Source organism: Colobus angolensis, unplaced genomic scaffold (genome assembly GCF_000951035.1).
Source record: "Colobus angolensis palliatus isolate OR3802 unplaced genomic scaffold, Cang.pa_1.0 Scaffold344, whole genome shotgun sequence".
Taxonomy (NCBI): Eukaryota; Metazoa; Chordata; class Mammalia; order Primates; family Cercopithecidae; genus Colobus; species Colobus angolensis.
This window is the reverse complement of record NW_012116755.1, coordinates 658,995-677,565: the sequence shown is the minus strand read 5'-3', so window position 1 is coordinate 677,565 and position 18,571 is coordinate 658,995. Positions and strand designations below refer to the sequence as shown.

Genomic DNA, 18,571 nt, shown 5'->3' with positions numbered 1-18,571 from the left:
TGGTTTTTGTCTTTGGTTCTGCTTATATGCTGGATTACATTTATTGATTTGCGTATGTTGAATCCCCTGTATCCCAGGGATGAAGCCCACTTGATCATGGTGGATAAGCTTTTTGATGTGCTGCTGGATTCGGGTTGCCAGTATTTTATTGAGGATTTTTGCATCGATGTACATCAGAAAAGATACTCCTTTTACACTTGATGAGCAGGACATTGAGAGGAAATGAAGTACCGAGAAAAATGAGGTGAGGCTGGCCAGAGGCAGCTCGACTAAAGTAGGGCATAGCCAAGAGATGGGAGAAGGGTTTATGACAGACAACTATCTAAATGGGCATAAAAACAGTTATTACAGCTTTGCCTTCAGCTTTTATAAGTCCCCACCAAGACACATATATTTTGGCAAAAATAATGATGATTTTTCTCACCTGGATTTCATTTCTAGAACTGCAGTTATTTCTTGTTGGGAAGCTTGTACTTGATATAAGAGCTTAACAATATAGTTAAAGTGCTCTGGGTCAAGCACCATCCCGGTTTCAACAAGCTGTAGAAGAGAAAAGAAAGAGTGGTTATTCTTACAAAAATGTGACAGAATTGAGGAGCCAATGTGTGTGAAACAACCAAGACACTGACGGAAGAAGTGAAACATGGAGACAAGTGGAATAAAACTCATTTAAAAAAATTGAGGCACAGAATCACAAAAAGATATCCTAAGAATTTAAAGCAAAAATGAAAATATTAAGTTTCTGAATTTTCTTCCTGTTCTCTAAGTTATCTCAACCACTTTATCATATATACCTCTTATTTAGTACTCAGTCTGTCTTTTAGTCTAGGACTGGTATTCATCCCTGATTGTAAACTTGCTGAGAAGTATTGTTCCTGTGCCTCACACAGGGCCATGGCCAGAGAAGAATCAGTGATTCCGTGATAAATTAATCACTCAGGTGGATTAACTGCCCACATGTAATACAGCATTTAATTAAAAAAAATCAATTCAAAGATTTTATCTGTCATTCACATATGACTCATTTCCTGTCTTCTTCATGAACCTCAACTCTAATGAAGAGAACCAACAAGGGAATATCTGGATACTTCTAGTGTGAGAATGGATGTAGGAGAGGCAGGCCTTTTCTGACAGCTCTTCTACATGACATTATCCTGGAAAAGTGGGAAGGTACAAGGTTGTGAGCTGGCAGTCTTATTAGTTGCCCCAGCTCAAATGATCCTCTTGACCTTGGTTCAAAGGTACTCCGACTAGGTCCTCCAATACCTCCATAATACCTCGAAGATATTATGTCTAGCTACTCTGGACTAGGATTTAGAGAGTTAAGAATGACTCAACTGAGTGGTGTTTGAAATTCTCTGAGCAATATTTTTGCTGAGAATTTTCTATTCTGGTTTTCAGAAAAATTCCCTTTAAGAAATTACTTAAATATCAAAATATATTTTGAATGTTTGAGAGAATGTATGCTTTGTCTCCGGTATAGATCTGAAGGGAGTACTAGGAAGTAAGAATTTGGGGTAGGATAACAAAACAATACCGGGGTAAGTGGAGAAGCTACGTGTTTCAAGGTATAATGTGAGATGCTGTAATTTGGCTGTTATAACTTACAATTATATATTTTGAGATAGAATTTCTTTTAGTGAAGGATAATAGTAACAAGCTGCTAAGAGATTTTTTCCACCTTTGAACTCCAAGGAAAACGGTCTCAAATTTAGTGGTATTAGGCCCCCTTTGAATGGGTCCTAGAAATGCTACCCTAAGCCATGTTATTAAACAATTTTAACTAAAAATAGTTTTGGTAAAAAATCCTGTAAAAATGACTGTTTAAAGCCTGTTCTAAAGCTTAGGTTCTAATCCTTAAGCTCTATTAGCTCCTCTAGATTCAGAGCATACTCAATTTTATCTTAAAAGAGGAAAAGAACTCCTCTCCTAAACCTACCAATCCACTACCTTAACAAATAGTTTTCCAAACATCATGAAGTAAAGGAGTGGGCATCATGATTTTTTTACTGTTATGCTCTACAACATTTGAAAGGGTCACTGGTGGTCTAACGGTATTCACTGACCTTGCAGTGACTTTTGACTAAATGAACAAGGCCAACTATAAACAAACCTGCAAGAGAACAAATCAGTTATCTGGTAACTGACATGCTTTAAAAACTCTGCCCTTTAACACTGCTCAAAAACCAGGGTTACACACTAGGTAACAATCTAAGGCAGGACAAAAATAAGATGTTAATTATCTTTTCTCAGTGATATTCATGCTAAATACATGGAGTATGGTACACTAGGATAAAGAGGAGGAAAAGCATCTTTCTCCATGATGATATTATGGTGTTATTACTGAACCCTGAAATAGTCTTAAGAGGGAAATTGGTACTGGTTTTAAACAACTTCCAGAAATGATGGTTCCATATTGGCCATGCAAAAATGAAAATCATTGTCTTTGTTAGATATTCTCCACTAAGGGTAATTTTATTTAGACAGTCACTGGGGGGTACATTTTGCAGAAAGTCAAGTTATTCAGTATCAGACAATTTATGGAATCCTTACTGAGATTTTCTACAACCTCTATGGGTTATCAGCAACTTTTTTTTTTTTTTTCTTTTGAGACGGAGTTTTGCCCCCCTGTTGCCTAGGTTATGGCACAATCTTGGCTCACTGCAACCTCTGCCCCCCAGGTTCAAGCAATTCTCCTGCCTTAGCCTCCCGAGTAGCTGGGATTACAGGCGTGCACCACCATGCCTGGCTAATTTTTTGTGTGTTTTTAGTAGAGATGGGGTTTCACCATGTTGGTCAGGCTGGTCTTGAACTCCTGACCCTGTGATCTGCCCGCCTCGGCCTCCCAAAGTGCTGGGATTACAGGCGTGAGCCACCGTGCCTGGCGATCAGTAACTTTTGATTCAAAACATTTCTAGGCAAGCAATTATCCAGTTTTATAATGTAAAATCTGAGGTATTAACTCAAATATCTGTTTTTCTGCTAGAGTTCTTCCAATGTTGCTTCTGAAAGAAAACTGGCAGTTTTCCTATCAGGCCTATTCTGAAGTAGATGATTAAGTATCAAACATTAGGAAGTATTTAACAAAAGTTGAATTTTATATTTTTGTCAGTCTTTTTTGGTTTGTTTATTTCTGTTGTAAATGATCTCAATTCTTTTAGAGAAAGAAAATTTCATTTAATCATCCTTATGAAGTAGAGATGAAGACAATTCATACATCAAAAAGCAATAATCTGAATCTTTGAAACTAATTTAAGGAGAAGGCTCATCAGCCACTGGAGTATATTTTTATAAACCCTATTTCAAGAGAAAAAGAATACTTCTGGAAATAGAATTCTTTGGCATCTAGAATGTGAATAAAAGGCAGCTCAAGGGTATACATGGAAACAATTATTTTCTTGGTTACTTGCCATCAGAGAATAAAAGAAAATAAAACCATACCTTGCAAAAGATATCAATTAAAGCAGGTACAGCATTCCTTAATCTCATAGTTGCCACATGCTCAAATATGTTTAGTAATATTTTCAGAGAAGGCTGGATAAAACAAAAAAATTACACTCATTTTCAGATCTTCTTTTAGTACACCTTAAATTTCTCAAACTCATTTATGTTGAAAAACACAAGTGGTTTCTAGGAAGTATTCAACAAACACAGAAATTCAACTGCTAAATTCAAACAATGAATAACAGAGAAATTAACATAAAACATTAAAATAACACATATTTTCAGGCTACTTACCAGCATTTTAACCATTATGCTGAGGTTCACTATCTGAAATACTTCTTTCAATAAACAATGTTTGAGTAAAGAATTTAGAAGGTCATTTAGCACTTGTAAATCAAAGTATATACCTGGGGGAAACTTTCTGTAGTACTCCATAAATACGTTTACTGAAAATGAAAATATATATACTAATGTCATTTGCTGTGTCAGATATCCGTATTTCTTAAATTCAATAATTTTTCTATATATAAAGATAAAATAATATGAATTCAATGTAAATTCTTGAAAGGTACAGTTCTAGTATTAGAAATAGTGGATGAAAATTAAAGCAAAAGTCAAAATGGCAATAATATTTGAAGTCAACCAAGCACGTTCAGCATGGAGTAACTCAAGTGCTACCTGCAAAGAATAGGTCTAAACTGCCATTCCCATATATCATAGTGTCAATATGAACTCCTAGAGAGTCAAGTTCCCAGGCAGTCTTGAGGCAGTAGCCCTGGTACAGATGTGAAGTTGTATAGTTTGGTGATGGACGCAGACTGTTTTGACACATACCCATTCTTGTTGCTTTAAACCCACCAACATGTTGACATTATTTTTAACTTCTCCCTGCCTTGTCATGGATGGGGATATTTTTAATTTCAGTTTGTGACTGTGGAACATTCTACTAAAAATTACAACAGCGCTGATTAGTTTTCTTTGAGAAAGTACTTTCTTCATGCCCATCCAAATCCTTAATTTTCTATGTCACATGATGTTTCCAATTTTTCCCCATTGATTTCACTAAAATTATTTAAACTGGGATTCTTTCACTGATCATTTTTTTCTTCATTCCAAAATTTCCCAGGTTAAAATCTGTATACCTTAACTGCCTTAGTAAAAATACTAAGTTTATTTTTGGTTTTATTTTGTGTTAATTATTTCTATTAGAAATATTTATTACTAGCTGGATTACCTGGTGTTGTTTGGGAAAGCCAGTAGCTATTGACAAAGTTCAGTGGCACAAGTGAAAAATTAATGTTAAAGTTTTAAAACTTTAATAACATGGTATAACAACATTCAAATTTCTTGTAAAGCTTTTTTATATACTACAATTATTTTCCCTGAGCACATACAGATAAATTATTGCTGCTATACTTTTGGCAGTATTTATATAGTTGCCTATACAGAAGCAGATCAACTGATAAAATGGTAAACTCAGTGTTATTATAGCTTATTAATAAAACTGAAATTGCAGACATTCAAAAAGGTGCAGTTAATCTATGTTAGCCAGTGTGTAAATAGTCCACTAATTGACATGCAACCTTTCTCCTTTGTGTCATTATTTATTTTTTTGAGACAGAGTATCATTCTGTCACGTAGACTGGAGTGCAGTGGCATGATCTCCGCTCACTGCAACCTCTGCCTTCCAGGTTCAAGTGACTCTCCTGCCTCAGCCCCCCAAGTAGCTGGGATTACAGGTGTGCACCACCATGCCTGGCTAGTTTTTTTTTTTGCATTTTTAGTAGAGACAGCATTTCACCATGTGAGCCAGGCTGGTCTTGAACTTCTGACCTCAGGTGATCTGCCTTACTCGGCCTCCCAAAGTGCTGGAATTATAGATATGAGTCACCGCACCTGGCCTCATTAAGTTATTTTTAAACTGTTAATATATTTTCTGCATTGAAAATAATGATCCTCTCGGCTGGGCGTGGTGGCTCATGCCTGTAATTCCAGTACTTTGGGAGGCTGAGGTGGGCGGATCACCTGAGATCAAGAGTTTGAGACCAGCCTGGCCAACATGGTGAAACCTTGTCTCTGCTAAAAATAAAAAAATTAGCCGGGTATGGTGGCGCAGGCCTGTAGTCACAGCTACTCAGGGAGACTGAGGCAGGAAAATCGCATGAACTCAGGAGACGGAGGTTGCAGTGAGCCAAGATCGTGCCACTGTACTCCAGCCTGGGTGACAGTGGGAGACTCCTTCTCAAAAAAACAAAAACAAATAATGATACCTGCTTGTTAAACTGTTGGGTGGAAACTGAACATTTTTAATACGTTTTGACACAAACTGCTGTATTCTATTTTATTTATTTATTTTTGAGACATGGTCTTGCTCTGTCACCCAGGGCTGGAATGCAGTGTTGTGATCTTGGCTCACTGCAATCTCTGCCTCCTGGGCTCAAGCGATCTTCCCACCTCAGCCTCCCGAGTAGTTGGGACTATAGGCGTGCACCACCATGCCTGGTTAATTTTTAAAATTTATTTTTGTAGAGATGGGGTTTTACCATTTTGCCCAGGCTGGTCTAAACTCCTGGGCTCAAGCAATTCACCCACCTCAGGCTCCCAGAGTGCTGAGATTACAGGTGTGAGCCACTGCACCCGGCCTACATTGCTTTTTTAAAAAGTCTATCAATTCATAATGCTACTTTACCAATTATTCACCAGAATCAGGTACTTTTACTCCTTTCTTTGGTTAGGAATGGATAATTCTAGTGAATCATTAACCACTGGAATTTCCTCTTGAAATGTTTCTAATTTTCACAAGAAGAAACAATATTCATGTCTTTCTAAATAGCTGATTGGACTCATTATTCTTATGTATTGGAATATTTTTGTATATTACCAGTGGTAAATCTAAAATATTGAAGATAAATAGCTTTTTAGTTCAAATTTATGTGATCAAATTTATATCTTTTATACTCCCTTTGATTACTTTAAACCACAGAAATTGTCATCTTTCTAAAAATCTGATTTAAGAGATTTTTTTTCTACTGAATTGCTAATTGCTGTACTTCACTGATTCATTCTGGTATATGCTAAATGCGTTGTTTTAAAATGTTTTTGGCCATAAAACTTCTGGAAAGGGAAATTTTATGTGGAAATCCACACATAAAACAGATAAAACAGGACCTGTAGTTTTACTCTTAGGTATACACCCGAAACAACTGAAAGCAAGGACTCAAGTAGATACTTGTATGTCAACGTTCACGGCAACATTACTTTAATACCCAAAAGGAAAAAACAACCAAGTGTCCATCAACAAATGAATATATGAACAAAATTTGGTATATTCATACAACAGGATATTCAGCCTTAAAAAGGAAGAAAATTCTGATACATGTTACAATATGGATAAACCTTGAGGACACTATGCTAAGTGAAATAATCCAGACACAAAAGGACAAATATTGTGTAATTTTACTTATATGAAATACCTAGAATAGACAAATGCACAGGGCCAGAAAGTAGATTAGAGGTTATCAAGGGCTGAGAATGAGGGTAATGAGGAGTTATTGTTTAATGCATACGGCGTTTCTGTTTGGGATGAGAAAGTTCTAGGAATGGATAATGGTGATGGTTACACAATACCGAATGTACTTAATATGGCAGTGAATTGTACACTTAAAAATGTTTAAAATAGTAAATTTTATGTATATTTTATCACATACATACTTCCAAAATGTCCCAGACAGACGGCGGAAATGTTCTAGATTAAAGGAGGCTAAAGAGTCATGACAACTAAATGCACACCTGATCCTGGACTGGATCCTAAACTAGAGAGAAAAATGCTACAAAAGGCCATCATTGGGTCAAGTGACAAAATTTGAATATAAGTAACAGATTAGACAAAACTATCGTACTCATGTTAAATTTACTAATGTGGATAAATGTGCCATGGTTATATAAAAGGATAGCCTGTTTTTCAGAAATATGCATTAAAGTATTTGGTGGTAAAGGGCCATGATATGTGCAACTTAACTTCAAGTGGTTCAGGGAAAAAGGTGTGTGTGTGTGAATGGCCATGCACATATGTGCAGTGTGTATACACACACATATATGGAAGGAAGGAGAGAGCGAACAAATGAAAATGATAAAGGATATGACTATTGTTTGTATTATTTCTGTTTTCACAGATTTTTGTAAATTTAAAATTTCTAAATGGAAACTTAAAATTTAAAAACCTCTCGAAAGAATTTTATGTGGAAATTTAAATATAAAATAGATAAACAAGAAACTATGGTTAAACAGGGAGTTGGGGGGGGTCCACTGACTCAGCTCCCTCCCCTTGTGCACCAAAATGGTTCCTGAGGCCTCTCTGTAGAGCCTGAGTAGCTAAATCCATAACTTATTTATACCAGTGGTATTCAGAGCCTCTTTAAGTTGCTATCTAGTTATCTTATCATTTTCAAAGTGATTCCTCTTGTCTCAAATCCTATGGTCTTTCTAAACACTAAACCCCTCATATATATCAGGTCTATTCTGAGCTATCTATTATTTCCCACTAACTTATTATTTTTAAACCAAAAAATTTCCACAGGTTGACAATTTTCTACATTTATTCTTTGCTACAGGCTCTTATTTTTGTTCTCTATTCATTGTTTTAAAGCAAAATTCAGATGGATTTTTCCTGTAGCCATATTGGATCTTTATACAGTCAGACTTATATTTTTGGGAGTTTTGCATCTTTTTCATGACATCCTCTTTTCTTCCACATCTCATATATGGGATTATTTCTGGAATTTCAAATTTCATCCATATCTAACCTATGAAACTGTATAGGTTAGATATGGATGAATTCCTCAGGTTACAAGTGTATTCCTATATAGGTACCTGTTACTTTACCTTAACTACTACTTCTTTGTTACAGTTACATTAAGTTCAGACTAGCAATTCCATTAGGTGTTTCCTCTAATCCTTGGGGAGATGATATCACCAGCAAAACAAAACAATAAACCTGTCAGAGACTTTGTTTTTAGCAGAATGAGATCTCAAGCAGAAATATATGAAGTGAAAGTGCTCTATTACCACATCTACTATGTGGCTTTGGTGGTTGTGTCAGGGTGACAAACACAAATAAATTAAGCATGGTCTCTGTCCTCTTGCAGCTCACTATTAGTATGGGGAGAAGGTGGCAAAGAATGGGATGGGGTTGTGGCATCAGATAAGGGCCTAATAGAGGAGGTAATCCTATTTCCTATGACCCTGACTTGAAGGCCAAATAGCCAATCCTATTTCCTATGACCTAGCCTTGAAGGTCGAATAGCCTTTCCTTTGCCATGAGGAAATGGGATGGAACTAGAGGCATCCCTAACAGAGAGAAGTGGTAATAGTAGCCTTGAAGTTTGAACACAGCCTGGTATATATACAGAACTGCACAGAACTCACTGGATGGTACACTGGTTACAAGAGGTAAATGTAAAAAGAGAAGAAGGAAGAAGAAATAGGAAAGAGTCAGCTTCTGAAAAGTCCCTTTAGATAGAGTTAAAGACTAATTAACAATACCATTTTCTCCATCTTACACTTGTAAATAAAATGTGTAAGTCATGAAAATATTAGTGTGTAAGGGAATTATAGTGTTAGGTAGATTTTTTTTATTAACCAAAATATCTCATTTATTTTCAACCCTTTCTTAGGCCAACAGAGCCACTCTTGGGTAAGACATTTTGTTTTCAAACTTACAAATTATTGAATTTACTTTTAAACTATTTTCAAAGAACAGCACATTACCTAATAGCCACACATTAATAGCTTTATACTATTTGTTTCATACCTGCACGCTGTAGCAAACACAGTTCATTGATATTTATATATTTCTTAAACACATCCATGCAAACCTGCAAAAGTCATGAAAAATGTAAAATTACCTTTTTAAAAATATTCTGTAAGAACTATACACATTTCAATCCTATCTTTGTGCTTATATTGAAATTTTTAAATGATCTCAAAGGATTGGAATAAAGAAGCTGATGTCTGGTTAACTCACAGATTTGAAGTACATATTTAATTCATTACAAAAATCTTATGTTACTTCACAAATAACCATTTCCTGGTGCAAGGATAAACACATTGACCAACGTATTAGAACACAGAGCCCAGAAACAGACCCACTCATATACAGTCAGCTGATTTATAACATGGTATCATTGTAGTGTAGTGGGGAAAAGATGGTCTTTTTGATAAACGGTAATGTGTCACCTGAAGATCCACATGGGAAAAAACTGTATCTTGATTCTCTTCTTATATCATAAACAAAAATCAATTCTAGCTGATTTGATTCTGCAAAAGGTAAAACAAACTTTTAAAGGAAAAACATAGGAGAACATCTTCATGATCTTGGTGAAGATCTTCAACAGGATGCAAAAAGTTAATACCACAAAAGAAAACTGAAAAATTAGACTCTAAAAATGAAGAAATTCTATTTCTCAAAAGATACTTTTAAGAGGGTGAAAAGGGGTTTCTGACTACCATAGCACTGCAGTGGGTATTAAATGCCTGAAGACCTGGCCTCGGACCACCCATTTCAGTGGAGAAGGGATGGCATGGTGAGCCAAATGGATGAATGCATTTCAGTGAGATTTTGCTAAAACGTAGAAGAAAATGCATTTGCTTAGTTTGTCTTATACAGAGAAAGAATCTCAGCAGGATTAAAACCTACTAGTGGAGTTAGAGAGGCTCCCTAATACAGAGAAAGTGTAAATGAGAGACTCCCAGTGGCCCACACTCTGGCTGAAGACTCCTATAATCCTAGCCATGACAGAGTCCCTTGACCCTTGTGGGTCCTGAGACTAATGTAGGGGGGTTGCCTGGAAAAGCACTGCTCCAGAGAGGAAGAGCTCATGCTGAGTCCCACAAACTACTAAGTCCTAAGTAGCTGCTAAAAAAGCTGCTAATTAACAACACCCTGGTGCCATGTTGGGAGCCTGGCCCCCACAGATTGTGCCCTGCCCTGGTGCCGAGTGAAAAATCCCTGGAGCCCCACTGACATTCCTTGTCTGCAGCTGCAGCTGCTGTTGCTGTGGGAGCCAACAGCAGTGACCCAGCCAACCCCCCAGCAGAAAGATGGCTACACATTTTCACATGCCAGAAGGACAAATTCTATTGTTTGCAACCATCACTGCTGTGAACTGCTAAAACAACTTTTGAAAAAGAAGAACAGGCTGCGTACAGTAGCTCATGCCTGTAACCTCAGCACTTTGGAAGGCCAAGGCGGGTGGACTGCTTGAGTCTAGGTGTTAGAGACCAGCCTGGGCAACATGGTGAAACCCCATCTCTATTAAAAATAGAAAAATTAGCTGGGCATGGTGACATGTGCCTGTAGTCCCAGCTGCTTGGGAGGCTGAGGTGGGAGGATCACCTGAGCCCAGGAGGCAGAAGTTGCAGTGAGCTGAGATCACACCACTGCACTCCAGCCTGGGCAACAGAGAAAGACTGTGTCTCAAAAAAAAAAAAAAAAAAAAAGAAAAGAAAAGAAAAAGAAAAAAAGAAAGGAAAGGAAAGGAAAAAAAAGCAAAAAAAGCATCTAGTCACTTATAAAGAAATCTCCATCAGACTAACAGTGGATTTCTCAGCAGAAACTTTACAGACCAGGAGAGAATAGGATGATGTATCTAAAGTATGCTAAAAGAAAATGTGGATATTAATTGATATTATACTCAGCAAAGTTAGCCTTCATAAATAAAGAGAAATAAAGTATTTCCCAGAAAAGCAAAAGCTGAGGGAGTTCATCACCACTACACCAGACCTACAAGAAGCGCTTAAGGGAATCCTACACCTGGAAGTGAAAAGAATGATATCTACCATCATGCAAACATAAACACCACTGATAAAGCAGAGCATACAAACAAGAAAGAGAAAAGAATAAAATGTTAGCACTACAGATAAGCAGTAAGAGAGAAAGAAAGGAACAAAGGATATACAAAACAGCCAGATATCAATTAATAAGATGACAGGAATAAGCAGCCCTCACACGTCAATAATAACCTTGAATGTAAAGGAATTAAACTTTCCACTTAAAAGATATAGATTGGCTAAATGGATTAAACAAACATGATCTAATGATATGCTCCTTACCAGAAACTCATCTCACCTGTAAAGACACATATAGATTGAAAGTAAAGGGATGGAAAAAGGTATTCCATGCAAACAAAAGCCAAAAGCAAGCAGGGGCAGCTATACTTATCAGATAAAACAGACTTTAAGTAAAAAAATAACAAAAAAGATAAAGTCTTTATTTAAAGACAAATGGATCAATTCAGCAACAGGATATAACAACTTAAAATACATGCATCTATCAATGCAGCACCCAGACACATAAAGCAAATATTATTAGATCTAAAGGGAGGGACAGACTCCAATACAATAATAGCTGGAGACTTAAACACCCTACTCTCAGCATTAGACAGAACATCTAGACAGAAAACTAACGAAGAAACACTAGATTTAAACTGCACATTAAATCAAAGGACCTAACAGACATTTACAGAACATTTCATCCAACAGCTACAGAACACACATTCTTTTCATCAGCACATGGAACATTTTTTAGACCATATGTTAGAATACAAAATGAATCAGCAATTACAAAAATCAAAATCATATCAAGTATCTTCTCAGATACAATAAAATAGAACTAGAAATCAATAACAAGAGGAACTCTGGAAACTGTGCAAATACATGGAAACTAAACAACATGCTCCTGAATGACCATTGAGTCAAGAAAGAAATTGAGAAGAAAATACAAAAATTTCTTGAAGCAATGAGAAAACAAAATACCAAAATATATGAGGTACAGCAACAACTATTCTAGAAGGGAAGTTTATAGCATTAAATGCCTATGTTAAAAAAGTAGAAAGATTTCAAATAATCACTCTAACAATGCATCTCAAGAAACTAGAAAAGCAAGAACAAACCAAACCCAAAACCAGTAGAAGGAAAGAAATAAGATCAGAGTGGGGCTAAACAAAATAGAGACCAAAAAAAAAAAAAAAGAAGGAGGGTCAACACAATGAAAACTTGTTTTCTCAAAATGATAAACAAAATGGATAAACTGCTAGCTAGACTAATCAAGATAAAGAAAAGACCCAAATAAACAAAATCTGAAATGAAAATGCAGACTTTACAATGGATACTATGGAAATATAAAAAGATCATCAGAGACTATTATGAACAACTAACTATACACGAAAAAGTAGAAAATCTAGAGGAAATGGATAAATTCCTGGACACATACAACCTACTGAGATTGAATTAGGAAGAAACAGAAAACTTGAACAGATCAAAAACAAGTAATGAGACTGCATCTTTAATGAAAACTCTGAACAAAAAAAAAGTCCAAGACCAGATGGCTTCACTGCTGAATTCCAAACTTTCGAAGAAGAACTAATACCAATTTTCCTCAAACCATTCCAAAAAATGGAAGAGAAAGGAATTGTTCCTAACTCATTCTATGAGTAAGCCAGCATTACTCTGATAACGAAACCAGACAAGGCTACAACAACAACAGTAAAAACTATAGGTCAATACCCCTGATAAACACAGACTCAAAAATTCTCAACAAAATATTAGCAAACCGAATCTAGCAGTACATAAAAAAAAAATACATCATGATCAAGTTGGATTTATTCTAGGAATGTAAGTTTGGCACAACACACACAAATAAATAAACATGATACATCACATTAACAGAATGAAGGACAAAAACCATATGGTCATCTCAATAAACGCAGAAAAAGCATTTAATAAAATTCAATATCCTTCATGATAAAAACCTCAATAAACTAGGCATAGGAGGAATATACCTCAATATAATAAAGGTCATTGTATTATTAGGTCATTCTTGCATTGCTATAAAGAAATATCTGAGACTGGGTAATTTATAAAGAAAAGATGTTTAATTGGCCCATGATTCTGCAGGCTTTATAGGAAGCATGGTGCTGGCATCTGCTCAGTTTCTAGGGAGGCCTGAGAAAGTTTACAATCATCGCAGAAGGTGAAGGTGGAGCAGGCACATCACATGGTGAAAGCAGGAACAAGACAGCAAGAGAGAGTGGAGTGGAAGGTGCCACACACTTTTAAATGACCAGATCTCATGAGAATTCACTACAGTGAAGAAAGCACCATGACATGAAGGATCCACCCCCATCATCCAAACATCTCCCACCAGGCCCCACCTCCAGGATTGCAGATTACAATTCAATGTGAGATTTGGGCAGGGACAAATATCCAAACTCTCTCAGTCATATAAGGCACACCTGCAGCTAACGTCATAACTGAATGACCAAGACAAGGATGCCTACTTTCACCACTTCTATTCAACACAGTACCAGAAGTCCTGGCCAGAGAAAGCAGGAAAGAGAAAGAAATAAAAGGCATGCAAGTTAGAGAAGTCAAATTGTCACTCTTTGCTACTGATATGGTTTTATATTTAAAAATAACCAAAGAATACACCAGAAAACTCTTAGATCTGATTAATAAATCAGATACAAAATCAAAATACAAAAATTAATAGTGTTTCTATATACCAATAATGAAATAGCTGAGAGAGGGTATTCTCATTTATAAAAGTTACAAAAAAATACCTAGGAATAAATTTACCCAAGGAGGTAAAAGATCTCTACAAGGAAAACCACAAGGCACTGATGAAAGAGACTGAAGAGGACATTAATAAATGGAAAGACATCCCAGGCTTATAAATAAGCAGGATTAATGTCATTAAAATGACCATACTGGGCTGGGTGTGGTGGCTTATGCCTGTAATCCCAGCACTTTGGGAGGCTGAGGCAGGCAGATCACGAAGTCAGGAGAGCAAGACCATCCTGGCCAACAAGGTGAAACCCGTCTCTACTAAAAATGGTGGCATGTGGCTGTAGTCCCAGCTACTCAGGAGGATGAGGCAGGAGAATTGCTTGAACCCAGGAGGTGGAGGTTGCAGTGAGCTTAGATCTCGCCACCTGCCCTCCAGCCTAGCAACAGGGCGAGACTCCATCCAAAAAAAAAAAAAAAAAAAAAATTTCCCAAAGCAACCTACAGATTCAATGTAATCTCTATTAAAATACCAATGTCATTTTTCACATAGAAAAGCAATCCTAAAATTCACAGGGAACCAAAAAAGAGCCAGAATAGGCAAAGCAATTCTGAAAGAAAAAGAACAAAGCTGGAGGCATTACACTACCTCACTTCAAAATACATTATAAGGATACAGTAAACAAAAAAGCATGGTATTGATATAAAAACAGACATACAGACCAATGGAATAGAACAGAGAATCCAGGAGTAAATTTATGTATTTACAGCCAACTGATTTTTGACAAAGGCGCCAAGAACATACATTAAGGAAAGGACCCTCTTCAATAAGTGGTGCTGGGAAAATTAAGATATCCATATCCAGAAGAATGAAACTGAATCCCTATCTCTCACCATACACAAAATCAACTCAAGATGGATTAAAACTTAACACCTAAAACCATAGGAGAAAACATATGGGAGATACTACAGGACATTGGTCTAGGCAAAGATTTTATGGCAAAAACTACAAAAGCACGGACAACAAAACAAAAAACAAGACAAATGGGACTATATTAAACCAAAAAGCTTCTGCACAGCAAACAGAGTGAAGAGAACCTGTTGAATGAAAGAAAATATCTGCAAACTATTCATGTGACAGAGGACTAATATCCAGAATATACAAGGAACTCAAACAATTCAACAGTAAAAAAAGCAAATAATCCCATTAAAAAGTGGGCAAAGGACATGAACAGACATTTCTCAAGAGAAGACATACAAATGGCTAACAGGTATATGAAAGAATGCTCAACATTACCACGTATCAGGGAAACACAAATCTAAACCACAGTAAGATATTACCTTATCCCAGGTTAGAGTGCCTATTACCAAGAAGACAGAAAATAACAAATGTTGGTGAGGACGCAGAGAAAAAGAACTCTCATACACTGTTGGTGGGAATGTAAATTAGCGCAGCCTCTGTGGAAAACAGTATGGAGATTTCTTCAAAAACTAAAACTACCATATGATCCAGCAATCCCACTACTGGGTATTTATCCAAAGGAAAAAAACATCAGTAAATTAAAGGGATACCTGTACTCACATGTTTATTCCAGCACTCTTCACAACAGCAAAGATGGAATCGACCCAAATGTCCATCAATAGATCAACAAATAAAGAAAATGTGGTATATATACACAATGGAATAGTATTTGACCATAAAAAATAATGAAATCATGTAGTCTGCAGCAATATGGATGAACTGGAGGTCATTATGTTAAGTGGTGATAAGCAGGCACAAGGACACATACACCATATTCTCACTTTTATGTGGGAGCTAAAAAAGTTGATTTCATTGAGGTAGATAGTAGAATGATAGATACAGAGGCTGGGAAGAATGTGTAGGTAGGGGGGGAAAAGAGTGGTTGGTCGAATAGTATAAACATACAGTTAGAAGGTATAAGTTCTAACTTTTGATAGCAGTGTAGGATGACTATAGTTAGCAACAATGTATTGTGTATTTCAAAGTAGCTAGAAGAGAGAATTTGAAATGTTCCCAACATATAGAAATGTTAAACACTCTAGGTGATGGATACACCAAATACCCTGACTTGATTGATCATTTTTTTTTATCTTGATTCACAATATTTTACATATTTATGGGGTATATGTGATATTTTGTTATATCTATACATGTAAACTATGTGGATGTATAACAATAAATTTTACATATTTATGGGGTATATGATATTTCACTACATGCATAGATGTATAAAAATCACACACATGGATGTAACAAAATGTCACACATATCCCAGAACCTATGTAAAATACTATGAATCAAGAGCAATTAAAAAAAAAAAAACCTACTAGTGGAGGTACAAAATAAGAACTGCCATCTCTCACTTAAAAGAATTAAAGGTGGCCTGGTGCGGTGGCTTATGTCTGTAATCCCAGCACTTTGGGAGGCCAAGGTGGGCGGATCACCTGAGGTTGGGAGTTCAAGACCAGCTTGACCAACATGAAGAAACCCTATCTCTACTGAAAATACAAAATTAGCCAGACGTGTTGGCGCATGCCTGTAATCCCAGCCACTCAGGAGGCTGAGGCAGGAGAATCGCTTGAACATGGAAGGCTGAGGTTACAGTGAGCTGAAATTGTGCCATTGCACTCCAGCCTGGGCAACAAGAACTCCGTCTAAAAAAAAAAAAAATTTAAAGTCTTTACTTCCATTTTGTGCCTTTTCAGTGCTTAGCATTGTGCCTGACATGTTGTAAACATTCAATAAATGGTAGTTATTATTATGTTTATTTTACTTAAACTCTTTTTGACTCTCCTTTTCTTTCGTTTTTTTTTTTTTTTGCTTTTGTTTTTGTTTTTTGAGAGGGAATCTTGCTCTGTCACCCAGGCTGGAGTGCAGTGGTGCAGTCTCGCCTCACTGCAACCTCTACCTCCTAGGTTCAAGCAATACTCCTGCCTCAACCTCCCCAATAGCTGGGTGCCTGCCACCATGCCCAGATAATTTTTGTATTTTAGTAGAGATGGGGTTTCACTTTGTAGGTCAAGCTGGTCTCCAACTCCTGACCTCAAATGATCTGCCTGCCTCAGCCTCCCAAAGTGCTGGGATTGCAGGCCTGAGCCACCATGCCTTGCCGAAAAAAAAAAGAGACAGGGTTTCACAATGTTGGCCAGGCTGGTCTTGAACTCCTGACCTCAGGTGATCCACCCACCTGGGCCTCCCAAAGTGCTGGGATTACAGGCATGAGCTACCGCGCCCAGCCTCTCATTTTCATCATCAACAAAATGAGGATTAAATCAGTTAATATACGTAAAGCACTTGAAACAGAATCTGGCATATATGGTAAGTGTTGACTATTATTCTTTCACCCATGAATATCTTTTTAGTTTTTCTATGAAGCTTCTTCTGATCTTACTTGTTTGGATTAATAATTTGCCTACCTGTATTCTGCTCATATTTTATAACCCATCCTTTATATTAAATAACATTGATTTGTTTGCTTGTGTGTCTCTCTGTCAAATGGGGTTCTCGATAGCTGGGACCTATTTTACTTATCTTAGTGGTCTTAGTGCATAGTCTTTTCTTGCCAAATATTATTGTGGCTTTGAGCTGGGCTTTAAAGGATGAAGAGGATGGTGTGATTGGAGCATGGCCGGTGGTACATCAGTGGGAACTGAAATTTGACAAATATACTGACATGTGATTGTAAGTTGTTGAATGCCAAACTAAATAATTTGAACTTATTTTGTATACAGAAGGGAGGCATTTTTTTTATTATTGACCAGATTTATTCCATATTTTAGGAAGATAATTCTGAATGTGGAATAGAGAATACAGCGTAAAGAGGAAAAGAGATTGAAAACAAAAAGAAGATGTAAGAAACTCTGGCTCTTGCTGTATTAGAGAGTTATTATTTTAGCAGAGGTCTTCTAGAATATAGCCTTTTACAATCATGCAACCTTTTAAGCCTTATCACAGAAAGGCTTCAGTGTGTCCCTGCTAACTTTGTTTTGACTTCTGTTAAAAGAAAAACTTCAGAAAAAATAAATTTAATAGAGTTTATCTGAGCATTAAAAGATTCACGAATGGGGAAGCACTGCAAACTAGAGAGGTTCAGAGAGCTCTGTTTTAACAGTGTGAACAGTGGGATTTCTTACAGACTGAATGTGGAAACAAAAGTTGAGAAATTACTTGAATGGCTATAGCTAGGTGTTTGCCTTATCTGGGCACAATCTGGTGGTAAATTTGTTGTTAGAGGATAGTTGTTGGTTTCGTTAAGATTAAGTTCTGACAACCTATAGATTGGGAGAAAATATTTGCAAGCCATACATTTGATAAGGGGTTAGTATCTAAAATATATAAAGAATTCAAATAACTTAGAAAGAACAGAAGTAATCCAATTTAAAAATGGGCAAGGGAGGCTGGGCGTGGTGGCTCACGCCTGTCATCCCAGCACTTTGGGAGGCTGAAGCGGGTAGATCACGAGGTCAGGAGATGGAGACCATCCTGGCCAACATGGTGAAACCCCGTCTCTACTAAAAATACAAAAATTAGCCAGGTGTGGTGGCG

The 18,571-nt window shown here is 36.7% G+C and overlaps 1 protein-coding gene across 1 annotated transcript in view; it reads right to left on the bottom strand.

The window, feature by feature from the left end:
- Positions 1–18,571, bottom strand: part of TOPAZ1 (testis and ovary specific PAZ domain containing 1) — a 92,244-nt gene that overhangs the window by 43,040 nt on the left and 30,633 nt on the right. Inside the window, exons 9-12 of the mRNA XM_011952609.1 lie at positions 9,254–9,317; positions 3,739–3,890; positions 3,442–3,534; positions 425–540 (exon numbers count right to left, since the gene is read on the bottom strand). Of these exons, the coding sequence (XP_011807999.1) occupies positions 425–540; positions 3,442–3,534; positions 3,739–3,890; positions 9,254–9,317 (425 nt within the window). The remainder of the gene's footprint in view (positions 1–424; positions 541–3,441; positions 3,535–3,738; positions 3,891–9,253; positions 9,318–18,571) is intronic.